General features: G+C 37.1%; 1 protein-coding gene across 4 annotated transcripts in view; it reads left to right on the forward strand.

The window, feature by feature from the left end:
* LOC140808779 (protein HASTY 1) overlaps positions 1 to 5,184 on the forward strand; it is a 31,921-nt gene extending 26,737 nt beyond the window's left edge. For 2 of the 4 annotated variants that reach the window (XM_073166028.1, XM_073166029.1), the window contains 4 exons: positions 3,019 to 3,522; positions 3,611 to 3,905; positions 4,094 to 4,277; positions 4,805 to 5,183. In XM_073166028.1, coding sequence (XP_073022129.1) covers positions 3,019 to 3,522; positions 3,611 to 3,905; positions 4,094 to 4,277; positions 4,805 to 4,884 — 1,063 coding nt within the window. In that variant the 3' untranslated portion in view covers positions 4,885 to 5,183. Of the gene's footprint in view, positions 1 to 3,018; positions 3,523 to 3,610; positions 3,906 to 4,093; positions 4,278 to 4,804 lie in introns of all 4 variants that reach the window. The other 2 variants (XM_073166026.1, XM_073166030.1) reach the window with 2 other exon arrangements.
* Positions 5,185 to 18,689: the final 13,505 nt, after the last annotated feature.

Below are 18,689 nucleotides of genomic sequence, written 5' to 3' on the forward strand. Positions count from 1 at the left end.
CAGCCCCCTAGGACCCTCACTTGGCAGCCCCTTACACAAACACAAAGAAAGCGTGAGTTATGAGTAGGGGTGAGCATGATTTCGGTTAAACCGAATTAACCGACCGAACCGAGCCAATTCGGAAATTCGGTTCGGTTATTTCAGAAATTCGGTTTTCAAATTAAAAAAAATCCGTTATATCAGTTAATTCGGTTCAGTTACGTTTTTCAAAAAATTTGGAAATCGGTTAACCGAATTAACCGATATAATAAATACTATTATTTAATAAGTTTTTATTATTTATCATTTTTTATATATATTTTAATTTTAAATTTTAAAATCGATATAATATATATTAATTGTGTTCAAACAAAACTTATACATTTGTGATGTTTGTGATTTTATGTTTTTATGCATTTTTGTAGACTGTAATGTTCAAGAAAAATTACATATATAATTAAAATTAAATCAATTTTTTTTTTAAAAAAACTAATCGGTTAATTCGGTCAACGACCGAACGAACCGATTTAATTCGGTTCGGTTTTCATCGGTTATGAAAATTAATTCGGTCGGTTCGGTTATGGCTAAATATTTCGGTTCGGTTCGGTTATCGCTAATTCGGTTCGGTCGGTAACCGAACCGACCGAATGCTCACCCCTAGTTATGAGTCAAGGAAATGCATATTTCATGTCAATCATTTACAAAAATGACTCCACATGATAAAATCAAAGAACTATCAGCATATAAATGGTGTAAATGATGAGAAAAAGAGATACATGACGTGCCTTAACGTTTATGTGCTCGAAAACTTGAAGATATGCGCGTAGGGCTTGCACTGGAGAGGCGGGGGGAGATTTTCTTTGAAAGCTAAGGGGGCCGACGGTTTTGCTGCTGAAAATATGAGAGGAGGCTGCTGTTGGGAGGGGAGGGGACGTCTGCTAGGTTTAGGGTTTGCTTAATGAGTGAATCAAAATATAACACACTAATGGGCCCTTAATTAAAATTTAAAGGGTTTTGGGCTCATTAAGCAGTAAAATAAACCAATCAAGCCCAATAACACTCTCGAAAAATATTTCGTTTATGTACGTTTTTGAACATATTGTCCGACTCCTCAAAAAGTCCTTCGACTTGATAAAAATTGCGTACTGGTTTAAAATATGACGCGATGAGTAAAAATACTCTACAAAATCCCATTTTCGAAAATCACCCTTATTGACATCATATATTAAATAATTAAAACATTTATTTGATAAAAATATATTTCCTATTTATCCCCGGTTTCCGTTACTCGTTCAAGTGCGAAAAACTACTAAAAACCCTTATGCATGAAACTTTAATAAACCAAGAATTAAAACCACATATTCATGTCTCAATCATGCATTTAATGCATTAAAATTAAATTAATTAAAATACATAAGAAATTTGATAACTTGTACGCATGTGGTTCACGTAGACCTTCAAATTTTTGGGCCGTTACAGATACAGTTAATTTTGTGACAACAAATCAACCATAAATATTGCTCAAAATCCCTTCAACACGATAAAACCAAGTATGTTGAATAGATAGACATTTTGTGAAGGAAAACTTAGATAGGTGGACTCACATGCACTCCCTATGTTCCTACTAACGGTCAGCCTACTAATGTGCTTACAAAAAAAGGACTCCATGGCATAGCGTCCCGTAGCGCAGAGGTTGCCCGTGGCTATAGCGTGTAGCGAATCGCATACCGAGGGCTATTTAAAAGTAAAGCCCCACAAGCATATAAATATATAATATATAACAGATATTAACATCAATTCAGCCGTTCATTCTTAAATAACAAAGAAGAAGTTGAAAATAGAGGGGAAGTTAAATGCCAAAAAATCAAAAATCAGAAAAAAAAGAGAACAGAAGGCAGTAGGAAATAGAGCAGAATATTATCAAGTCCAGCGGTGCAAAGCGTGAGCTATGTCTGGTCATCGGCGGCCAGAAATCCGGCGGTGCAAAACAAGATGTCCGGCGAGAGGAGCGGTTGAGAGTTGAAGGTTACATAAGCTTGAGAAGTGGAGAGAAGGCGATACGCAGCAGAAAATAATTCGAGGGCTAGTTATTGTGCAAAATGGGCCAAAAGATTTAGCAAAACGGGCCTAAAGATTGGGTAGTATTTTTAAAAAAGTGCACTGGGCTTTTCTTTCTTGAAGCGCGTCATTGCCTCGCTGTCGCCATAACGAAATAGCGTGGATAGCGACGATAGCGCTCGCTATGTGGAAGTGTCGTGCGCGTCGCCCCTGTAGCTACGGGTCTTCGCTTCGCGTCGCTACAAGCTATAGCGTGCGCTAAAATCGCTATTGACAGCTATGCTCCATGGGACAGCATTTCAAGAGATTATTTCAAGTTCGGAACGAAAAATGTATATCATCAATTTGAGGGGGAGTGAGAGAATATATATTATTCTGGTATATCTTTGAATATTTTCTGAACGTATCAGATTGTATGTGTAGCTTAGATTGATAGCTTGTATCTTTGACCACCCGAGATCTGGGGATTGTTTAGTTGAGAATCCTACTCATCTAGTGTTTCTGTTTTTCTGGATTGGATCTGTCCTATAAAATGTATAAATACCCTTGCATATTATTGAGAAACATAGGATTTTGTTGCCCAATTTTTTTAGAGAGAATCTAAGAGCAAGGAAACTGTAGCCTTTGAAAAATCGGGTTTTGCCTAGTTAAATAGCATCTTACTCTACCTGTCTCTTTTATGTTCATGACACTTTAATGTTATAATTACATTTTTGTAGCGAGGAAAAATCGTTTTTTGGCCTTTATGCCAACTTGCTGCAACTTTTTTTGGGAAACACAGAAAGAACATTATCTTTTCAAAGATCTCATTCCCCTAACTTGACCTTCGTTTCTCAAATAAGGCCCAAGGCTTTTAAGCAACAAAGTATGTTCATCCTATAACACTTTAATTTCTTGTGTGCCATGATATGCAAACTATGCCGACCACTTTACTTGTGTCGTTTTAATTTGATTTTCTGTATAAAATTTTTCATGCTCCAGGTACAGTATATTAGGTTTATCGACAACTCTTGGCGATTCGTTTTTTAGATGCATAGAGTCACATTCTGTTATTTCATCACTGATGGAGAACATTCAGTACATGGAGTTCAGGCATATAAAGCAGCTGGTACACTTGGTTTTGGTTCCGCTGGTTAAATGCTGCCCCCAAGATTTGTGGGAGATGTGGCTGGAAAATATTCTGCATCCATTACTTCTCCATGCTTGGCAGGCTCTTAGCTGTTCATGGTCTAGCCTTTTACTAGAGGGGATAGCTAAAGTTCCAGATCTTCATGGGATACTTGCTGGGTCAGACTTAAAAGTGGAAGTCATGGAAGAGAAGCTGCTCAGGGATCTGACTCGTGAGATTTGTTCTCTTTTCTCGGTTCTTGCTGCTCCTGGACTTAATACCACACTTCCTTCATTGGAACAGGCTGCTCAGATTAGTCACATGGATGATTCTTCAATGAATGACTTGAATGCATTTGCTTGCAGTTCTATGGCTGGGTAGGATCATTGTTCAAACAATCAATCTTTTCTTTATGGTTACTAGTTAATATTTAAGGGCCTTATTTCAAGTGTTATGTGTTTGCAGATTTGTACTGAACAACAAAAGTGTTGCAATTCCAGCTTTGAAAATATGCTTGGGAGCATTTGGCTGGACAGATAGTGAAGCTGTGTCAAAAGTTTCTTCTTTCTGTGGAGTAGTTGTTCTCCTTGCAATTTCGACAAATCATGTGGAGCTCAGAGAATTTGTATGCAAAGATTTGTTTGCTGCTATGATCCAAGGCTTATCTCTCGAGTCAAATGCTTTTATAAGTTCTGATTTAGTTGGATACTGTCGAGAAATCTTTATTTACTTGTCTAAGAGAGACCCATCACCCAGGCAGGTTAGCAACACCCCCAACCCCCCTGCATGTAATAAAGGTAGTATTATATGTGTGTGTGATAAAGTGGTTGATGGCAAAGATATTATCTTCTAATAAATGTAGCATTTATGTGTGTGTGATAAAGTTGTTGATGACAAAGATATTATCTTCTAACCCCATCGAATTAAACTACTTAATTTTTTTTGCAGATTTTACTCTCTCTTCCATACATCACCCTCCAAGATCTGTTAACTTTTGAAGAAGCTTTAACAAAGACAGGCAGTCCCAAAGAGCAAAAACAACATTTGAAAAGTCTCTTAATAATGGCAACAGGAAACAACTTGAAGGCTCTTGCTGCTCAAAAGAGTGTAAATGTCATTACGAATGTCTCAAGTAAGTTATATTTATGCAAAGTTGCAATCCTTTTTGATACGCCTACCCAACGTTCAGAGAAAGTGAGGAAAAGGAACTCATAACTAAAAAAAATAAAAACTAGGTTCTCCAGCCAGAATAGGGAAGGGGTGGCAATACTTTGGTGTAAGAAAAACTGATACATCTTGTATATTTTATTAAAATAAAAAGTAACTTTAAGTCTTGACTACATAGTTTGAGTGTTGAACATCTTTTAATTTCGAACTGATGAAACTGTATCGGACCTGTTTTTGTTCATCTGCCATTTTATTTCACGTTTGTTTGAACTGCTTATGTTGCACTTCTTGCTGCTCTAAACAACGAGTCTGTATAATTTCAAAAGCTGGAATTGAGGTGTTACTCTCGCTGTAGCCATTCTTGCACAGTGTATTGTGAGATAAGCCCTGTTTTTAGTCATTATTATTGTTGTACTTCCGACAACTGCTCGTTTTCTTTTTCCTTTTTTTCCCAATCCTGATAATTAATATGCATAAACATTAACTTTTCAGTGAGGTCTCGGAATGTCGGTACTGCCCCTGAACAGAGTCGTGAAGATGGGGATCCTATTGGATTGGCTGCAATCTTGTGAAGAGAATTTGTTGGGCGTACTGAAGTTTTTTATGTGGAAAAAAGTGTATCTACTGCAAAGAGACAAAGTTAGCATCAGTAAGCAAGGGGTAGCCTTTTTGTTTTTTGCTTGGAGGCTGAAACTGGACACGTCTGTAAAATGGGTTGAACATATTCATTGCAGCTGCATTATATAAATGTATTATTGGTTACAGCTAGACTTGTTCCTGTTTAGTCTAACCCACCTACCGCAGTAGTTTGCCAGTCAAGAATTAATTCAAACAACAAAATGAAATCAGTAAGAAAAGCAAAATAGCTTAAACCTTGCAATTATTATTAGATAATTAACTTACAAAGCTAATCAGTTAGCATTGTAGTTAGCATTAGCTGGAATACGGTTAAATAGATAGGTGTCAATGTACATAAACGATTCATTCAGTTTTCATTCTTTTCTGGTAATTCAATGAGAAAGGCTCCATGCCCAACTGCTTGTTCTTCTTCCGCAATATGGTATCAGAGCAAATGCTTTCGCAAAGCAATGGCGTTGATCGGAGCTAAGCCGTGAACACTTCGTTCTTAGGTAAACTTTTGATCATTTCAGCACTCAATTTTCATTCAAACAGCTCATCCATGGCACCTGCAAATACGTCTGGTTCTTCACTTGGTCAGTCCGCCATTGAAGATCCAATGAGTCCGTACTTTTTGCATCACGCAGACAATCTGGGGCTCACGTTAGTCTCTCAAGCACTTACAAGAGAGAATTATATTTCTTGGAGTCAAGCGATGAAGATCGGACTTTTTGTCAAGAACAAGTTGGGTTTCGTTGATGGTTCAATTGCTAAGCCATCAGATAATGAGTTGGTTCTTCTTAATTACTGGACTCACAACAACAATATCGTCATATCGTGGATTCTGAATTCGGTTTCAAAAGAAATTTCAGCCAGCATTCTTTTCGCTGATTCCGCAGCAGATATATGGCAAGACCTCCAAGAACACTTTCAACAAAGCAATGGACCAAGAGTCTTTCAATTAAGACGTGAACTGGTTAGCCTACGTCAAGAACAAGATTTTGTTAGTGTTTACTTTACCAAACTCAAAGCTCTATGGGAAGAGTTGACAAACTTTCGTCCCATGTTATATTGTGGCCAGTGCAATTGCCGTTGAGTAAAGAAATTGAAGCATATTTTCAGATGGATCATACAATGGAATTTCTTGTGGGTTTCAATGATTCATTGGCTCAAATTAGAAGTCAAATTCTATTGATCGGTCCACTCCCGCCTATCAATCGTGTTTTCTCTTTGATTGTACAAGAGGAACGTCAAAGGGTCATTGGCTCTCAATATGCGGGGAACAACTCTGTAGGGAACTTAACATTTGCTGTCAAAGGTGATCAACAGCAGCAGCGATCCAACAACAATAACAGAGGATACATGCCTACACACAGAGAAAGGCCTTTCTGCACCAAGTGTAATATTCACGGTCATACCATTGATACTTGCTACAAAATACACGGATATCCTTCGCGGTACAAGCTCAAAAGGTAGTTTCCAACCAAACCGTCTTCTACCGTTGTCAATCAAACCTCTGGAACACATGTCAATCAAACCTCTGGAACACACATATCCTCAAATGTTGATACTCACTCATCCCAGAATATGCTTCAGAAGTTTGACAAAGCCCAAGTTGAACAGCTGATGGCAATTTTTGCTCAATGTTTATCAACATTTGATTCTCCAGAATGTCAAGTCAATGCTCACGCTACAGGTATTTGTTTATCAATATCTGAGAACAACAACTTATGCTCATCTATCAGTTGGATTTTTTATTCTGGAGCTTCCAAACACATATGCTCGAATTTATCTCTTTTCCAAACACATAGACCCGTGTATAATTCAATAGTCACATTGCCGAATCATGATTGCATCAGGGTTAAATATTGTGGTGACATTAGGATCAATAATGTCTTGACACTTAAAGACATACTCTATGTACCAGAATTCAAGTTCAATCTATTATCGGTGAGTTCTCTTCTTGATGACAACAAGTATGTGATACAATTCTGTCATGATTCCTTTATTATCCAGGATATCCTGACAAAGAGGATGATTGGCAAGTGTAGAAAAATCGAAGGGTTATATGTGCTTGATGTGTGGACTGAAGTTCCAGTTGTTACAATCAATCAGATTTAAATGGATACTTGGCACATGAGGCTTGGTCATGCTAAAAAGCCATTTAGGACATGGATCTTCGAAGCTCAATAAATATCCATCTTGTTACATTTGTCCTTTAGCTAAACAACGACGTTTTTCATTTGTCTCTAATCAAAATATTTCTCCACATTCATTTGATCTTATACATTGTGATGTTTGGGGACCACACCATGTTTCCACATATAATGGTCATCGCTATTTCCTAACACTTGGTGGATGACTGTACCCGATTCACATGGGTATTTCTGCTGCAAAATAAGTCTGAAGCTCCACATGTGGTATCCCAATTTTACAACATGATTGAAACTCAATTTCGTAAGAAAATCAAAGTGTTTCGCACCGATAATGCAAAAGGCTTGCATTCACTGAACTCTGTCAAGATAAGGGCATTTTACATCAGTTTTCTTGTGTACAAACACCCCAACAAAACTCAGTTATCGAAAGGAAACACCAGAATCTTTTGAATGTAGCTCGTTCACTTTTATTTCAATCTCAGGTACCAACCAAATTCTGGGGAGAATGTGTTTTAACTGCCACATTTTTGATCAATCGGGTACCTTCACCTAGGACCCAAAACAAAGCTCCCTATGAACTATTATATCAAAGAGCTTTCGATTATTCTGATCTCCGTAGCTTTGGATGCCTTGCTTTTGCATCTACACTGGCTGCTCATCGAGATAAGCTTTCACCTAGAGCACGCCCATGCATTTTTCTTGGATATCCCTCAGGCATGAAGGGATACAAATTATTGGACATCCAAACTCAAGAAGTCTTCATTTCTAGGGATGTCATTTTCCATGAATCCACATTCCACTGTCATTTGGAAGCAGCAAACACAAACGTTGACCCCTTCCCAAGTGTGGTCCTGCCAAAGTCACTAGAATCACCATGCACCGGTAATGAGTCTTCATGTGATGACAACACTCATTTGACAGTCCCTGCCTCCAACCAGATGCTTTCACAGCCTACTGGTCATCAGCCAGCAATCACGACTCGAACTTCCTCAAGAGTCACGAACCCACCGTCGTATCTACGTGACTATCATTGCAACTTATTGCACTCGTCAGTACCGGTAATCTCCAAATGCTTATATCCTCTAAATGACTATGTATCTTATGACACTTTATCTCAGCCATATCGCAATCTAGTGCTCAATGTTTCCTCACAATTTGAGCCTCAATTCTACCACCAAGCTGTTAAGTTTCCTCAATGGCGAGATGCAATGAAAGATGAACTAGCATCCGATGGTTCCATGGATCGACACAAAGCACGTCTCGTGGCCAAAGGTTACACTCAACAAGAGGGGGTTGAATTCTTTGAAACATTTTCACCAGTGGCCAAGTTAACTACTGTCAAGGTACTTCTCGCACTTGCTGCCAGCAGCCAGTGGCACCTTGCCCAGTTAGATGTGAACAACGCATTTCTTAATGGCGATTTGCTGGAAGAAGTTTACATGGATTTACCCCTTGGTTATGCCAAACAAGTTCCCCGAGGCACTACATCATCCAAACTTGTATGTAAATTACACAAGTCGATTTATGGCCTACGTCAAGCATCTCGACAATGGTACACTAAATTCTCTAAAGCACTACTTCAACATGGCTTTTCTCAATCTCAATCAGATAACACTTTATTCACCAAAGGATCAGGTTCTTCCTTTGTTTCCTTACTTGTATACGTCGATGATATTATCATTGCTGGGCCATCATCACATATCATCCAATCTTTAAAAATATTTATTCAAAGTCACTTCAAACTCAAAGACTTAGGCTCGCTCAAATATTTTCTTGGTCTGGAAATTGCCCACAACAAGCAGGGGATTTGTCTTTCACAGCGTCACTACACGCTGCAATTGCTAGAAGATGTTGGCCTCTTGGCTAGCAAGCCACTCCTTACCCAATGGAACCTCGATCAAGTCTCAATACTACTGATGGTCAGCCACTTGAGGACATATCCCACTAGCGTCGTCTCATTGGTAGGCTTCTTTATCTTACATTGTCCCGGCCTGACATCGTCTTTGCAGTACACAAACTCAGTTAGTTTGTTTCAAAGCTTCGCACACCACATATGCAAGTTGTTCATCATCTCTTGCAATACCTCAAGGCCTCACCTGGTCAAGGCATTTTCTTCCCAGCATCTTCATCTCTACAATTAAGAGCGTTTTCAGATGCTGATTGGGCTTCGTGTGTGGACACAAGAAAATCGGTCACCGGATATTGTGTCTTTCTAGGTGATGCATTAGTCTCCTGGAAAGCTAAAAAGCAAGCCACTATTTCCATATCTTCAACAGAGGCCGAATACCGAGCACTGGCAAGCACCACTAGTGAAGTTTTTTTAGCTCAAGCAGCTATTACGTGATTTCAACGTTACACATAATACACCAGTCACTATATTTTGCGACAATCAGTCGTCCATACACATCGCTCACAATCCTATATTTAATGAACAGACCAAGCATATAGAGGTCGATTGTCATTTTGTCCGCAACAAAATAGCTGATGGTTTGATCAAATTACTACATGTGAGATAAAATCTCCAACTTGCGGACATGTTCACAAAGCCTTTACCTTCCACAACTGTAACGTCCCGAAAATTTGAGTTCCACATGAACCACGTGCGTGCAAGTTATTAAATTCCACATGTATTTTATTAAATGGTTTTAATGCATGCTTAATTCATTGAGTTGGGTTTTAGTTCACGATTTAAGAATTTGCATTATTTTAATATTTAGGTTTAATTGATGCACGTTAAAATGTTTTTCGAGTTCATGTTTCAGGCAATTATTCGAGGCGGGAACGAGGAAAAGACCGGTGACGATTTTTGGCAATTTAAAAGACGGTATTTTATTTTAAGTTAAGGATGAGGCGTTTTTAATAATTTATTTAGTTTTAGCATTTTAAAGCCTTATTTATGTATTTAGTAATTTAAGAGTTTGGAACTTTTAAAATTAACATTTTGTGGGTTTTATTTTAATCAAGGAGAATTTTATAAAATTGGGTGTATTTATTTTAATTAAGGGAGTTTAGAATTTTAACCTTTAAAGATTTGCTTCTTGAGTATTTTATTAAGGGCTTTTGTAAAGTTAGGGGTTTAGTAACTTTTAATTAATTTGTTAATCATTTATTTAACAACTTTCCCCCTAAGTAAAACACACACATACACGTTTTACCCCTTAACTCACACACACACACACATTCCACACACACTAGAAAACGTGTAACACACACAAAACACCCTACACATCTCATTTTTTCAGATTTTAAAAGAAAGAAACCTAGGGTTCTTACTCCTTCAAGCAGCCGCCCCCTTCCCCTTATTTTCCATCAAGTTTTTGGTGGATTTTATTGCAAGACAATCGAGCCACGATCGTCCCGGATCAACCTCGCTTCCATCTCCACTTCGGTGACGCCGTTTCGGTAAAGTTTGATATAAAAAAAGCACGTATAATCTGTTCTTTCTGCATCGATCATGTCATATTATGTGTTGTGTTGTTTTATGCGTAAAAATATATGTGTGACGTTCGTCGTTTGAGCAGAAAACGATTCGGATCAGTTTTGAATTAATTTTAGATCTGAAATCACGTTTTTAATGTTCTGGTTAAAAGTGCGAATTTTCAGTCGAGATTTTGAGAAACCTTTTAGCAAGAAAATTGTAGAACTTTTTGATACCTTCGATTTGACAGTAAATTCAATATATTTGGACAAAAATTGAGTGAGTTATGGCGTTTTTCGTGGGACTGCTCAAACGGCGTTTTTCAGAAATTATGTTTTGATGTGTTCTTGAGATTTTATTGTTGCAGGCTTCGTTGGGGATCGTCGGATGATCTTTGCTGCGTTTAGGTATGCTTAGTACGATGTTGGGAGTATTTTTGAGGTTTCGGTTCATGTTAATAGGCGCTCGATTTAATTAAAAGTCGTGGGTAACTTTTGATGTAAAGGCCCGAAAATTCGTGTTTGAAAGTTTGCGGAAAAATTTGAACATTTTCTCTTTAAATAAATAAAAGGCCTCATTCATAATTAAATTGATAAATAAATTTAAAGGTTCAAAATGGCAGCGGAAATATTTAATGTTTGCAAAATAACCGTAAAAAAATAATCCAACCACAGGAAAAAATATTTGATCATAAAAAAATAAATGCTGAAAAAATGATGTCCTCAGGTTCCACTACTGCCGACCCAAGCTAACTCACTGGTCCCCGCCCTCGGTCTTGACATCATCAGTACCTACAACAATCAAGTCTAGTGAGTCTATAGACTCAGTATGCATATATCGTAAATAACGAGTAAATAATATAGTTAAATTTGCATGGGATAAAAATATCATGTCATGAGGCATAAATTGAAAATAACTTGTCATGAGCAATTATAATACATGCGTAACTGAACTGAAAATCATAGTGAAAATGTTTGCTCCTTGGAGCCCATTACTGAAAAAGCATGTAATATTTTTTTGTTGAGATTATGGTCTACGCAAGTGGCCCCTGAACTGAACTGAACTGACCGGTAACTGGCGACCGGACCGGTAACTGCGACCGGATTTAGTAATGTACGTCTGATCAGACTACTGCCACAGTATACTGGGTGAAACAACTGAACTGACCGGTAATTGACGACCGGACCGATAACTGGCGACCGGATTTAGTAATGCTCCCATAACCGGTAACTGACGACCGGACCGATAACTGGCGACCGGATTTAATCATGATAGTAAAGTGACCACAAGCAATATCGCATAAATCTCAAATGAATATTTTTGCATGTAATATAATTAGATAACATCATTAAATATGAACAATTTCGATCTTCTTGCATTAAAATCATGTACTTGCGATAGTTAAAATACCTATATGGCTTGATTGAAGAGTGAAAGAAGATATAAACATGCCTTGGTTTGTTTTGACAGAAAACAAACGAAATAACGACGCGACGCGGCGGAGACGGAGTGCTCTTCACTTTCTCACTTTTTCTCTCTTAATCCCTTTAAACCAAGCATGCACCATAATTATTATTATAATAGCGTAAAAATCGTAAAAGTGATGCATGAACATTTAAAAAAATATCATGATTTGTGCTCAGGGCGCTGCTAGGACCAAAATCTCACCCCGGGTGCAAAATGACCATTTTGCCCCTGGAAACCCAAAATTATCGTTTCAACCCTGGACCTCTAAAATTGACCCGAAGCTTACCAAACTCCTTAAAATGTCCCAAAACATATTTAAAAACATTCATAGACGTAAACTCGAGCCAAAATCAGAACTTAAACGATTCGTTTTAAAACTTGGACCGGGATCCCGGTTTTAATCCGAATCGAACTCGAAACTTAACCGAAATTTCCCCAATTTTTTTACCACACTTAATAAACACTTAAAAGACCCTAACAACCCCAAAACTAAGCTCTTAAACATAAGAACCCCTCCTGAACAGTTGCTGGAAATTCCAGCAATTTCCTTAACTACATATCCTAGTACCTCACGTCCCCTTTCATGCGCTCTAGCCTCCGTCTGACTGGTCCAGCCCCGACTCAACCCTCCTTAGACCATCTTAGGACTCCCGTGAACCTACTGAACCCACGTAAGTCATCTCATGCAAGCCACAGCCCCCTTGCAAATCGCTAGCCTCCCAAATCGCATAACCGAGCACCATTTCCTTAAGCCCCACTACACTACAATCCCTCGATCTCTCACCCTACAACATTGGCGATTTGTTTCAAGCCTCAAACCACATCTTGAGACTAACATCAGTCGCTTGCCAGTCCCTAAAACCACAGCCCCTTGCACGTGAAACAAAAACGTGAGTTGAACAATCAAGGAAGCACAACATGAACAAACCGAAAAAACCCTTCATGCATGAAACTGGATCGAAGATTTCGTGTAATAAAAGGCACACATCAGTATGCATATGACGTGTAAGATGCAAAACAACAGTACGTGGCATGCCTTAAGATGGGTGGAAGAAAAAGAACGATGTGAAGGCACCGAATGAACTTTTCCTTTGCAAAACAAGAGGCCACCGAAGCCTACAGCTGCTGTTCTCTGAAACCGAGGGACACTAAAATCAGAATGGGGTGTCGGCTGATGGGGAGGGGATTAGGTTTAGGTTAAGGGTTAATATATAATAATTAAATGGTTAAACAAATAATTAATGGGCCTAATATGAAAATTAAGGGTTTGAAAAGGGTTATAAGCCCAACAAGCTTAAAAATATGCCCGTTAAATCCAAACGCACTACCAAAAAATATTTCGCGTTAGAAAGATTTTGAAAATATTAGCCAAACCCTTAAAAAGTCTCCCGATTCGATAAAATTATCGTACCGCTAAAAAATGAAATTCTGCGGGTAAAATACCCAATAAAATCTCATTTCCGAAAAATACACTTAAAAACACTTTAAATAAATTTATAAAATAGATCAGGTAATAAAATAATTTTCCTGAAAAATCTCTGGTCTCCGATCCTCGATCGAATGCAACTTAAAAATCTTAATGCACGAACTTTTAAAATTTCATGAAACAAATCCTATCATGCATGAATTATGCCTAAAATGCATAAAAATAATTAAACATAAATTAATGAAATAAACATGCATTTGATGCTTTAAAACCAATTAAATCAAATACCAAAGAAGTTTAATATCTTGCATGCATGCCAACTCTTTAAAATATAATTACTAACATGCCAAATTACCGCTACTTAAATAAGTCTTTATTAAATTATCTCAATACTCCATCTCCAGTTCGGCCTCACTTATTTAACTGAAAAGATAACAATTAAACTACTGCGTAAAATAAATAAATTTAAAGAAAAGAATTTAAATACTCATGCAATATAAATCATTTTAATTTAAATATTAGAAATTATGCATGGCTTATACGCAGTCTAATTTACGGGTTCTACAATTGATGTCAATTACAATGTTTTGAATGGTATGTGTCGTAGGGTGAACATAGTCGCCTTGGGGATTTGTACGAATCTGGTTTGAGGTTATGGCGTGCTAGGATGAGCCTTGTGGTGTCGATTCATAGTCCGTGCAATCGAGTCTAGAAAGTTAAACGAAGCATGTACAAAATTTTCGTAAGTTCGCGTTCACAGTAGGTACCCGGACCCTCACCCGGACCCCCACACGGGGTCCGTGCCCTTGTTCCACCCGAAGTGCCTTTTTCCAGAGAGTAGACGGACCCTTACACGGCCCTGGCACGGGGTCCGTGCCTTTGTTTCTTTTCGGTGCCTTTTTACAGAGTCTAGACGGACCCTGACATGGGGTCCGTGTCCACCTTTCCTTTCGAGACTTCTCACCCGAGTCTGCACGGACCCCTACACGGATGTAGGCACGGGGTTCGTGTCCTTCACAATTTTGGGAAAAATCTTATACTATGCTTGGAGGTTCGATGTCTTGGGTTAGTACAATGGTTTATAAGGTCGAGTCATGGGAATTGTAGAACGTCCTAAGGGATTAAATGAGTTCGTGAGTAAGCTTGATTATTATGTCTAAGTGTATCAGTTAAGCATTCGAATTCATGTTAGAATGTGCAGCAACGGCCCCGATCGAAGTCCAATGAATCCCTCAACGCCAAGTAAGTATGTGTGACGTGCAAGAAAATATTTTAAGTTTTTGAGGTATGCTAAATGTCTTGTGACCAAATTTATGTTTAGGATGGGAAAGCGTTAAATTATGAACGGGGACCAATCCGCCCGTTAAATTATGAACGGGTTAGATCGAGGTTGGAAAGCGTTAAATTATGAACGGGGACCAACCAGCCCGTTAAATTATGAACGGGGATCTCATGTATGTGGCAGTGGATACGTCCCTGTCAGCCCAGTACTGTGGTTTGTCTGATCAGGCATTTATTATGTTATGGGTCACCTGCTTTGAAACATGACTCTACGCAAAATGATGAAGTTATGTATGTTCTAGTATGCAGTATGTTTATGACAAGTTTTCACGTTATGGCACGTCTATGTTATGTACGTATGTTCAAGTTTTAGTATGAAAATTCAAGTTCAAGTATGTATGTTCTATTTTAAAGTTGCATGCGGTTTTATTATGTAGTACTCGCTATTTCCCAGTTTATACGTGTTGAGTCTTTAGACTCACTAGACTTGATCGATGCAGGTGAGTATGTTGATGAGGAGACAGGAGGTGGCGACCAAGGAGCAGGCTTGGACTGAGCGGGAGGCTAACCCGAGGACCGCAATGTTTATGTTTTTATGCAAATGATAATTTACTCTGATTTCATGCTTTGAGGGAAACATTTTGAGCAAACGTTTTGTGAGCAAATTATATTACAGTTATTTTGAACAACCATGTCTTATGGGGGACTTGGTTGAGTTATTTTACGGCAAACTTTGCATGTTACTTTATGTTTAAGAAAATTTAAAATTTTTCCGCAAAATTTTGAGTATGAAAAGTATGGTACGTTACAGTTGGTATCAGAGCGGTGTTCTTGTAAAGGGTTACGCCTACTGCCAGTCGCAAGAAGCTCACGAAGTCACACCTCAAGTCTGTAAGTTTTAAGATTTTAAGTTATTTCATGTATCAAGCATTCAAGTCATGATTTCAACATGTGTATGTTTTAATGCAATCGCCTGTATGTTTACATGACGTACGTTTCAGAGTACATGTTTATCTGTAGTTATGAATTGAGATTGGATCTTTAAAATTTTTATTCATGTTACGACATGAAATGAATGAAACGAGAAATTATTTAATTTTCTTGCATGCTGGTGTGGTGGAATTGGACATGAGTAAGAATTTTGCTTTTTGTGCGATAGGAAAAGTTGGAAATGATTTGTCTTTATTAATTTTTGGTTAGTAGTATTGAGGTTATACACTTGGGTCATAAGTTAAACTGAAACTTATGAATGCTTTTGGGACTTGTAGATTTTCTAAGAAATTACTGATGGTTCGTGGTTGTTAGCTGAGTTGCTTTTTGAGAACTCCATGTGAAGATTAATGACTCGGGACTACGACGATCTTTGGAAGTATAAAGACGTAGAATTTATTCAGGATGCATGCTCTATCTAGTTAGATTTAAGGATTGAATTGCATGAATTACGAATTTTAAGGACCTAAGTGCAAAACAAAATTCTAAGGAGTATTTTCGAATTTGCAAAATTTTGGGATTTAGTTTTGAGTTCGAGAATTTTAAGGTTAATGGGGTTAAATCGAAAATTTTCTGGGGGACAAAAACACAAATTTCGAAGAGTTGTAGGGCCAAAAATATAAATTTTGAGAACTTTAAGGGCCAAATTGCAAAGTCCAAAATTTTTTAGGATTAAATACGAAGTTTTGAGGGACACTTGGGATTTTAAGTATTTATAGAAGTGTAAGACGGGTTATGGAAATTAAATTTTGGGTTTATTAAACTAAGGCTATTGAACCTTATGATATAGGAAACCTATAAAATGAAATTGAGAACTCCGATGAATTATGAGTAATCGTGGAATTTTCGAGATTTAGGAAAAATTCGATAATTTTCGAGGAAATTAAGTATTAATTTTGTAATTTTTAAGAAATTTGGAGACTAGGTTATCAGTAAGTGAGATCGAACGGTTTAAAGATCGAAATTTTCGATGATATGGGCTCGAAGAGATATTTAGAACCTCGAAACATTTGAGTTATAAGATTATAAGGAATGGTAATCAGGGACATTGTTGGATGGATCAACCTTAGGCTTGAAAATTTAAACGTAGGTGAATTAATGATGTGGCAAATTAAGAATTCAGAGTAATGACGATTTAAGGTAAAGTTGACCAGTTAGCTAAGTTATAAGACTAGACATTGAATAGCAAATTTTGGGAAATTAATTTTGATGTGTCGTATGTTTCAATCCTGATCTTAACAGTTAGGACTGTACCTTTTCTAGAATTTAATTTTTCTAGAAAGTTGGGTATGTTTGATGGTTAGGTTAATCGATATGCGCATGTAAGATTTGAGGTAGACATCTTGTCTTGAGAAATTTTTGTAAGTCATTAAGAAACTTGGAAATAAGTGAATATGCGTGTTGGAATTATGTTATCCAAAACTATTTGAGTTGCGTAAGGTTGAATTTCAAATTTATGGGATATTTGTTCATACAGAATTTTTGGGTGAAATAAAAACAAAAGGGAATTAGTGGTGTTCAACATAAGTTATCAGTGAATGAATATTAAGATTTTTATTGAGTAAGAAATCTAAAAGCTTGATATGGGGATTCTATAATTCTATGGGTTATAAATGGAGTTGATATATTAGAGTTAGTCCATCATTAACAAAGGAAACTTATTAAGTTTTATATGCTAGAATTAATTGAGTATTGAGGATACGTCTAAGTGGAACATTCGTTCCAATGAGGAAGGTCCAAGTGTCTTAGACCTCAACTATATTGTAATCGTGGAGAAAATATTTTAAGCATGTGATTGAAGCTAGAAAGGTTTATTATTTAAGTAGAAGATTAACATTGTGTATGTTGAGTTTTATGGATTTTTGTTATTCGAAATTAAAGTTTGGCAACAATTTTATATTTAGGACGTACTTGTAAATAGCTAAGTTACGCAAGTTTGGTGTCGTAAGGAAAGATCCGAGTCAAGGATTGTAGACCAATATTATTGTGGGGTTAAGATAATGTTTCACTTTTAAGTGTATTGCCGAGGATAGAAGTTGATCAGTAACCTTTGGTGCTAAGAGTTCTTAAGTTGAATTGCATAAATGCTAATATAATAGGTCGTTGACATTACAAGCATAGTATAAAGAAGGTAAGATACGATAAGTTTGAAACTCCATTTCTAATATTGGGAACGGCGAGAAAAGTCAGAATTCGAGGTCGTAGTAAAGTAAACTAAGTTACCATAAGTCGTTTTAAGTTGTGATTCGCAAACGAGGTTTTTGGTTGGCAATTTAATTAGGATTGAAGAGATGTAAGGACAACATAAGACTTAATTTTATTCAGAGTAGCGCAGCGGTAGCGTGGATCGTTGGGATGCTAGAATTAAGAATCTAACTTTTGGATAATCGAGGATAAACGAATTTCGGGGACGAAACTCAAATTAAGGGGGATCCACGTGCGTGCAAGTTATTAAATTCCACATGTATTTTATTAAATGGTTTTAATGCATGCTTAATTCATTGAGTTGAGTTTTAGTTCACAATTTAAGAATTTGCATTATTTTAATATTTAGGTTTAACTGATGCACGTTAAAATGCTTTTCGAGTTCATGTTTCAGGCAATTAATCGAGGCGGGAACGAGGAAAAGACCGGTGACAATTTTTGGCAATTTAAAAGAAGGTATTTTATTTTAAGTTAAGGATGGGGCGTTTTTAATAATTTATTTAATTTTAACATTTTAAAGCCTTATTTATGTATTTAGTAATTTAAGAGTTTGGAACTTTTAAAATTAACATTTTGTGGGTTTTATTTTAATCAAGGAGAATTTTATAAAATTGGGTGTATTTATTTTAATTAAGGGAGTTTAGAATTTTAACCTTTAAAGATTTGCTTCTTGAGTATTTTATTAAGGGCTTTTGTAAAGTTAGGGGTTTAGTAACTTTTAATTAATTTGTTAATCATTTATTTAACAACTTTCCCCCTAAGTAAAACACACACATACACGTTTTACCCCTTAACTCACACACACACACACATTCC

The sequence above is a fragment of the Primulina eburnea genome, chromosome 13, assembly GCF_022965805.1.
Source record: "Primulina eburnea isolate SZY01 chromosome 13, ASM2296580v1, whole genome shotgun sequence".
Classification (NCBI taxonomy): domain Eukaryota; kingdom Viridiplantae; phylum Streptophyta; class Magnoliopsida; order Lamiales; family Gesneriaceae; genus Primulina; species Primulina eburnea.